The 9,245-nt window shown below is 32.7% G+C and overlaps 1 protein-coding gene across 6 annotated transcripts in view; it reads right to left on the bottom strand.

The window, feature by feature from the left end:
• Positions 1-536: 536 nt before the first annotated feature.
• Positions 537-9,245, bottom strand: part of KLHL28 (kelch like family member 28) — a 34,135-nt gene continuing 25,426 nt past the window's right edge. For all 6 annotated transcript variants that reach the window (XM_086363370.1, XM_086363369.1, XM_086363371.1 and 3 more), the window contains 3 exons: positions 8,558-9,001; positions 6,297-6,505; positions 537-5,158 (listed from right to left, as the gene is read on the bottom strand). In XM_086363370.1, the coding sequence (XP_086219496.1) occupies positions 4,995-5,158; positions 6,297-6,505; positions 8,558-9,001 (817 nt within the window). In that variant the 3' untranslated portion in view covers positions 537-4,994. The remainder of the gene's footprint in view (positions 5,159-6,296; positions 6,506-8,557; positions 9,002-9,245) is intronic.

The raw sequence follows: 9,245 nt of genomic DNA, 5'->3' as shown, positions 1-9,245 counted from the left end.
GTCTTCCCAAAATGAGTATTTATATATATCATCTATAATACCTTAACTACTTCAGTATGTATCTGTTTCTACTTCAACCCTAGGAGTTGCCCTCATTAAGAATGCAGTTGAGGGATGGTTAGCTGGCCTTCTAACCAGGAAACCCATGCTTAAGGCAAATACAAATATATCTCTTACCCACAATTTGATCTGTATCCAATGTTTTGCTTATTAGTATATTAAATGTCAGGGATATTTACTGGGGAAATTAAAGTTTTAAGATACGTGGAACGTCTAAAGATATTTCCAGCCCTTGTATGCAAGGGTTATCAGAATCCATCTGTTAATCCTGCTTTGTTAATCTAAAGAGTCTAAATATGTAGTAGAAGTTAGTTTAAGACATGTTTTCATTATAACCTGCTAACAAGGATGTAAAGGAGTAGCTATCCCACATTCAATTCCAATTTTTGTGGCCACTATCTTCTGAAAAGAACCTAAGAGTTGAGCATGACAAAGTGAGCTTGGGTCAATTCACAACAATGGATACACACACACAGTCTTGTTTTTCATATTTATTTTAAATATTTCACATTAAATGAAATTTAACCATAGTCAATACAGAGCATAACCACAATAGTACACACAAAGAACTTTAAAAATAAAAGACAAAGGAATACAACCTTCAACAAGTTAAATGCCACTTTACTCTGTAAACAAAAATAAAATAAAACCCTGATGCTAAAAAGATACATATTCAGAGGTAAAATACATATACAAAAACATTTAAACACTAACATAATCCACAACTAGATCACATTCTTTGCAAGAGTACAAATATTAGTACTCTACATCTACAAAATTTCATAATCCTGTTAAAATCAAAACCATCTCTGGTTTATGATACAGCACAATTCATAAGGCAAAAATATAGGCATTATCATCCAGTTCTTTAATTTCACTTGTTTTTAAGGCAAACTTGGAACTTTTTGCTTAGTATTTTAAAATAAACGGGACTTACACATGATAATTTGACAAAATTAACAATAAATTATCTCTAGTTAAATATGTATACGATAAAAGACATATGGATAACAATTTTTCTCTCTGCAGAGATGTAAACTGGATTTTTAACTCCATATTCACACCAGTAAGAAAACTTGTAAACCTACAGTATTCAAAACTTACTGTTTTCCTCACTCTTTTCAAATGTATATCAACACTGAATCAACATCCTGTAAGTGAAATCTAATATATATGCAGCCATGGAATAACTGTATCTAATTAAATCATGTCTAATTAAAGTGCTGTTTTACAAAGGAAAAAAAGGTTAAGAAGTAGAACTGGATGTTAACTTGACATGTGACATCTTTGTAAGTTCTTAACTTTCAAACTACAGAGGTTATAGAGGTTATCACAAGTTTATTGAACTTGAAGCAGTATATTTATTGTAGAATCTGATTTTCCTGAAAATGAGCACTTAGGTGACGATACCAGAAATCCAACACCAAAACTGAAAACACACAGCATTATATTTACATATTTTTTCCTTCAAAGTCAGCCAGAGCCTTGAAAGCATAATAAATATTTTTAAATTTTTCTATAGTTCTGTATTTCTACTAGAAAATATATCATCCAATTTTAGGAAAGCTGGAGTTATATAAATATTAGTTTTTTACATAATTCTATTTTATGTCATGTCAATAAAACCTAATTGGACACTAGAAGACACAAATGTTTATACATAAATTGGATCTCTGATCACTTCTCATGATGTTGGAAATAAGGAATTAGATTCACCCTTTACCATAACAGTTATTTGGGTATAAGTCTCCCTCACTATATTTTACTCTTTGAATGGAGGCTATATTTGCTTTATATTCCTAGCTCCCATAGCATCTAGCACAGTATCTTGTATGTATAGTAGACCCTCCATATTCATCAAGTTACCAAAATAACTTTTCAAAACCTAATGCCATCCTATTACTTGATAGTACACCCTATAAAGTAATATTCATTCATGTGTAAAACAGTATTAGCAATAACATGGAAATTATATAACTAAACTATCCTTTGGACTACATTAATCACTTGAGTTCTATGACTATAGTCAACAAATATTAAATGGCTAAAAAATTCCTAACAGATTAAGTCTTATCATAATTACAGAGGGCAATTGTCTTCTAGCTGATTGGATTAATTTCTATTTCCCACTGTACTTTTTTCCAAAATAGTTTAGGCAATCTTAAATAGCCTTTGCCTTTCCTTGAGTGTACAAAATTATTTCTAAAATCTTCAGTTCTGGAAATTTATATTAAAACATTTTGATCCTTTTTAACGTAAAGAAATGTGGCTTTAAATTCACAAGTTGTCAGTAAAGTATTCACGATGAAACTTCTTACAAATGTGAACAAGAAGGCTCTGTTCTAAGGTTATCAGCTGTCAGGTCACGATACCTCTGGTTGTTATGACAGTAAAGTAGGTTTAGCAAGCCTAACATAAATATTTCTAAATTTGAGGGGTTTTTCGCTTCCTTTTCCCAGGTTTTCATAATTGGTTCTCTAGGATATGGCTCGTACTATTGCCCAAGATGTTTCACATTTAGTCTTCACTGAGATGAAATTTAGGTTGTTCCAAAACAGTGATCAACTTATGCCTTTGGTCTAATTTACCAAATGATTATATATTTTATAATAACACGACAGTGGGAATGATATGTACAGAAAACATTGTGAAAATGAGAGGTATAGTATAGATTGGTTTACAATTAAAATAAATTTCTAGTCCTTCAAATTCCCTTATCTTCTGGGGAGAGGGAATTAAAAACCTGGAATAGGATGTATTTAACTATTGATTAACATTTTTAGTATTATCAAGAAAAAATTCTTTTGATTGAAACAGAAAGAAAGTGGAGTTGGGGATTTAAAATTACCCATGTGATGCAATCTGTTTTCAATTGCTTTAAACTGCTTTCTTTAAATGAAATCTAGGCCAGTCACAATAGTGCACCTTGTTTCTATTCAACAGATTTATTCAAATCAATGAAAAAGTTATTGCTATATATCATTAAGTTATTCAAACAAGCAACATAGAAAATATTCAGCCTGTCAATTTTATTAGTAGCTCTTGTTGAGTTCTTAATTAGAAAGAGACTAAAATTCACTTGCAAGGTTTTATAATCTGTGCAAATATTTATAAAGCATGAAACTACCTATATGATTAAAGATGAGTTCACATAGTTTTGTAGTATATATTTAAATCTACAACTGGCAGTTTATGGAAGAACAAGGAAAATGGAAAACTGCCCGGCTATAAGTAGTTTTCAAGAAATAACACATATCCTAAAAATGAACCTATGTATTATCATTATAAATGGCTTCTTAACAATAGTTCAGAACATTATGGCACTTAAGAATATAGTATGAATTTTTTTTAAGACAAATATATATTAGTTTTAAAGAGACTATGAAAGAGACAGTGGGCAGTCTTAAAAAAGAAAAACGAAAGAAAAAAATAAGGAAAACAAAATTACTATAGTACCAAAAATACAAGTACCAACACTCTAATGCAAAGTAACGTATTCAAGATGAACAGACATTTACTAAAACATGCAAAACAAAATGAATTAGTCAGTTCTTTTAAATAAGCTGTCACTTAGTTTATAGCAAACAATTTTACTTTAAAAGATCATTTCTTTAGTCAAAGGAGAACTGAATTAGAACCATTACTCAGGTAAACATCGAGTTCCAGTTTTCCTCAATAACTTTAAAATATTCAGTTACCTAAGAAATGTATAAGGTAATGCTTAACTGCCTAGTGCTTTATATTTAATGCATATATTTCTGTTTTTAAGACGGGCATATAACATCCAGCACAACGAAAAACAGACAAAGTATATCTTTAAATCACTATTCAGGAACCATGAAAAGCATAACATAGGCTGCTTGAATAATTTTTGGATGTAAATATTAGTATAATCACCAACATTTTTAATAAGCACAAATGAACCAAGCTAGTAAAAATGAAAAATACTATAAAAACATGTCATGCATATTTCATATTTAACATCCAAAAGAACATTGTCACAGCCTTATAATAGATCCTACAGTTAGCACCATTTTTATATCTGAACACTTTGAAAAAGCAAAAAAAAGTCTTAAAAAACTAAAATTATTGTAAGGTTACATGAAAAAACTCAATGTGCACTAAGGGTGGCAACATTTGTCAAATATTTACATCAACACTGGGAAGCCTGATGTACTTCTATAAAAAGAAATTGAAACGGATATGCTTAACTCTTTCTATCCGTGCTTAGCATAGCATAGATGGGTAACTAAATTCATCCAGCATTAACCTGCCCATATAAAAAAGGCATACACAGTAAATTGATTGCTTAAACAGGACTCCAAATCATGATAGTAAATGCATTTATCTTGCAAACTGATTATATCCCCAGCCCTAAAGCCATTTAGCAGGAAGAAAATCCAGGTGATTCACTAGGTGTGTAATTCACAACCCTTAAAAATAGGGTGGGGTGGGGTGGGGAGCAGCCCTTTGTTTGTTTAAAATGTGAAGCATCTGAGTTTATATCCAACAGACTATCAGCCTGTCTACTGAGTGACTCAGTATACTCCAGCATCTAAGCATCTCTCATCATGGTGCACAACAAGGAGAAGGAAGAAAGCTACATTTTTTAAAAAAGCAGCAAGGGTTTTTCCACATGTACACTTATGAACATAAAACTATTCTATCCCAGTTTCAGGAAAAAAAAAAGTGCACAATTCAGTTGGCAAGATCTTTGTTTTTTGTGGTTTCTTTTTTTTTTGGATTACTGATTCACTATGTAATCAAGAGCAATCAAAGCTACTTGTCAGTTCAAAGTACCCAACAAAACTTTGAGTCTTCATGCCATTTTAAGTTAAAGAGAAAGCAGTGTAGCTTTGTGGCTTCAGAAACCTGGGCATCCTCTCATGCGTCACGAGGTCCGTCACTACACTATTTCCACAAGTCCACACTAGTTAAAGTGCAGTGAGTCCAAAATTGCAGCGACAGTATATCATGCCAGCTGAATCCAGCCACGTATCTGAGATAGGGTCATATTTCTGCACGGTATTCAGATATGAAGACCCTGAGTGACCACCAACTACATAAAGGTAGTTATCAATTACTGCAGCACCAACTCCTAGGAAAGGTAGGTTAAAAAAATAAGAGGAAAAATATGTTAACCACGAAGCTGACTTCACACTAAATTTGTATTTAAATGTTTTCTTAAAATACATTTCAACAATCTATTATTCATTTTACAAGCAACAGAGCAATACATGCTTACCGGGAAAAAAAATCCCTTCATATAAAACAGCTCAAGCATTCCTTCATCTCTCCTCCCCAATCCTACTCTCCCTCTCCACCACAGTTAAGTATTAAGAATGTAGTATGTATCTTTCCACAAAACTTTCTTCTCAATTTAAATTTCTATTTTTTAAAAAATCATTTACTTGTTTTCAAATATATTGACATTTTAAATATATATTAAACTATATAATTTATGCTTATAAATTCTACTTTATATACAGTTCTAAAAAGAACAAGGCTACCCTATTATTTTATATTTTCATTGTTTTGGGGCTTTCTCACTCAATGGTACCACAGAAACTCATTATAGTAGATGACTAAAACAGTGCATCCCATTTTCTCTTTTCAATTTCCTTTGTATGTTTATTTTTCAGGAGTTTCTTTAATCATAAATGCAAGGGATACTCCTAAAGCATTTCCACCAGTAAAATATTCCTCTTAAAATCATGTGATTTGAGTTTGGGTTCAAGGATAATTTCTTTTCCTCAAAGAAGTATTTGTTTATCTTTATGCAACCTGAAGTCCAATCCTTTCCAGATCAACTGTATCTCTTGAGGAAGAGAGAACATTTGAAAGTGAACAGGCAGACCACTGATGTACAGTAATAAAAACCAAAAAACCAAATAGAACAATCCAAAGATACTGTGTGTGTGTAAGACATAAAACAACATTTGTTACATGGACAAAAAGAGCTTCTATCAGATACTTTCTGTTATCAGTATTTCTCAAAATGTACTCTATAAGTTTAAAAAAATAACAATATGTGCATTGGCATATTAAAATAAGAAATCTATATAGTTTTGTCTAATCAAGATTGTCAAGTTCATCATAAAGGTTTTTTCTGGACAAGTCATTTACTGTTATATCCCAAGAAACCTACTGTTATATCCCAAGAAACTACTATTTTAAGAATATCACTATAAAAACATATTGTCCTATATGTTTAGATATTGGGACATTATTATTACCTGTTCTGGGTTCTTTCATTGGTCTGCACACAGTCCACTGATTTTGATGAGGATCGTATCTTTCAATGCTTGACAAATGTGAAACACCATTATGTCCACCCACCACGAAAATAAAGCCTAGCATGACACCCACACCAAAGTGAATCCTTTTATCTGCCATAGATGCAACCATCTCCCAGGAGTCTTTACTTGGATCGTAACGCTCCACACTGCAAACATTCACAAAAGAAAGAATTAATTCACATGTTCTTTGGGTCACTCTTCCTCCTAAAGCAACTAAAACCCACCAGAGTTTTAAAAGTGCAAATGGATAGACATAAAACAAGAGCAGTTTGTTCCAAATATTTATATTTTGCTGATAAAAATCGCAGGATAAAAGCTTACCTTGTAGACTGGTGCAGTAACAGCCATATCCTACTCCATTATATTGTACGAACAGTAAGGTGTGTGAAGGGCATAGAGCTTTTGAAGTCAGAAAATTTGGATTCAAGTATAATGCATACCCAAAGCTGTATAAACCCTGGCCCTACTACTTTGGATTTGTGTAACCCTAGAGAAGTCATTTCCTCTCATCTGCAAACATGGGGATAATACAACATCAAGGATTCATGTAAGAATAAAGTCCAGTGAATATGCATGTGAAAGGACTTTGAAAATCACATACTGAACATACATGTTTCCTAAAGATACTAAGGATCTTCCACTCAACTATGAGAAGGAAAGACGGTGAGGAGGAAAAGAGGATTTTTTCTTACAGGTGAATTCATGGTGACTTACTTCAGAATAAACACTACAGATTTCCAAACACAAACTGGCTAATCATAATAATCTGAGTCATTCAGGAGAATTCCTTCAGGATTCAGATCAAGTCATTCAGGATTTAGATCAAGTGTGCATTCCAAGAATTCTTGGCATTTCCAAACTGGATTAGGAAATTCAAATCAAATCAGAATTTCCAAAAAAGTTTCCCTGGAAAATCCCAGAAGGCCTCGAAGCCTATGCTTTGCCCTGAAGGGGTACAAAGGCAAGTGGGCTGAGCCTATTCTGGTTCCAGCCTAACTTCTCAAGAAAGCCTGAAGCATTTGAGAGTCAGTCTGGAGTTCAGAATAGGGACTAGGCTGTAGGCTAGACTAAAAGACTAAATTATAACTATTTCTGAAAGTACACCAGGATAAAGAGAGTAAGAGCAAAATCACCAAACAAGAAGAGTCTAGTGATTAACTTGTAACAAGAACTTAAAACTTCAACAGCATTATCTCAAAATTAAAGTATGTAATCTTTTATCTTACAAATTTCTGCTAGCGGCTTTTCAAAGAATACAAATGCATGTCTGGGCTCCAGATACTTTTCCTTCAACTAAAGGAGCAACAAAAAGGAGGAAAAATTTAGTCTGCACAGAAATAAAAATTTATAGACGAAATACTATTGTGTAACTACTTTCTCAGTCTGTTAACAAACCACCACACACTCTTTCATTAAAATGCTTATAATAAATAAAATATGTACCACTATTGCAGATAAATACTATTAGATTCCTGGTGAATTTTTAAGCAGAATTAAAAATTTCGTGGGAAAAAAAATACTATTAGAGATGGTATTTTTAGAACCTCAACTTTCAACAAAGGATCAGAATTATGATTAATTTTCCTTATAAGCAGTCACTTTATACTTTTTTCCTCATATCTATTTCTCCTTTATTAAAAGAATACTACAAAACACAGAAATTTCACATTTAAACTCTAGCACAGCTCAGATACATAATGATACACGTATGATTATAGAATAAGAATCCAGAAAGGCATATTTAAATAAGGTTTAAAGTTTATGATGCATTATAATACCTTAGAAGTGTATAGAAATGACACTTTTCACTTTTTTATTCTATTAAGCAGTGCAATAACAGATCATTCACATACACACACACACACACTTACACATACACACACTATCCCAAATCTAAAGTGATCTAACTTCACCATATTTTCAGACTCATGAATTTTAAAATCCAGTCCATTTATACTGATGAATGAGTGTAAAATTTAATAAGTGGGAACTGATTTTTAGGTGTGTATTAAATCTCCATGTAGATAATTAAAGACATACTCGCACGTGGAGCAGACTAAGTCTCCCAAGTACCTATTAACATTATTTTTAAATTAGAGAAGTTCATTTATATGCACAAATCATTTAAAATCTAGAAATCACTGTTAATGATACTTTCAAAAATCCACAAGCGTATGCAACTTGATTAAGTTAAATACCTGTTCATGTGGGCAGGACCATACCCTCCAATGGCATATATCATTCCATCCAACACTGCTGCAGCAAAACAACTTCTTGTCGTAGTCATGGGTGCCACAGGTTGCCATTTTCTTACTTTGGGAATATACTTCTCTACAGATTGCAAGTAAGACTGTCCATCATAACCACCCAAAGCATAAAGTTCTCCTGCAAGTACCACTACTCCAAGGGTACTACGACTCTCATTCATCCTCTCGAGAGAAGTCCAAGTATTTGTATCAGGATTCCAGCATTCTACTGAATTTTCATGTTTTCTGATAGTGATGCCAGGACGCACGTTAGTTTCAATACCACCTATAACATACACTTTTTGGTCTAAAACGCATATTCCAAATTCATAGCGAGGAATGTTTAGGGGTGCCAAACCAATCCAAGAGTCATTCTGAGGAAAGTACATCTCCACACTAAAGAACAAGCAGACAAACATTAAAATTTAAAACATCAAAATGGCCCATAAACAATATCTGGCAAAATAGAAGATACACACATGCTCTGATACAGCTATTGCATTCTTGTGTATCTATTCTACGGAATGCCTAGACACATAGTTTGCAAAAGGACACAAATAGAGAAATATTTATAGCAGCACAACACAATCATCTATCAAAAGGAGAATGCATAAATGTGATGTGTCCACCCTATGACTAA

The sequence above is a fragment of the Bos grunniens genome, chromosome 21, assembly GCF_055505025.1.
Source record: "Bos grunniens cultivar Pamir isolate PY7600 chromosome 21, Bosgru_T2T1.0, whole genome shotgun sequence".
In the NCBI taxonomy this organism is placed as follows: Eukaryota; Metazoa; Chordata; class Mammalia; order Artiodactyla; family Bovidae; genus Bos; species Bos grunniens.
Note: the sequence above shows the minus strand (reverse complement) of the source record. Positions and strands in the feature narration are given on the sequence as shown.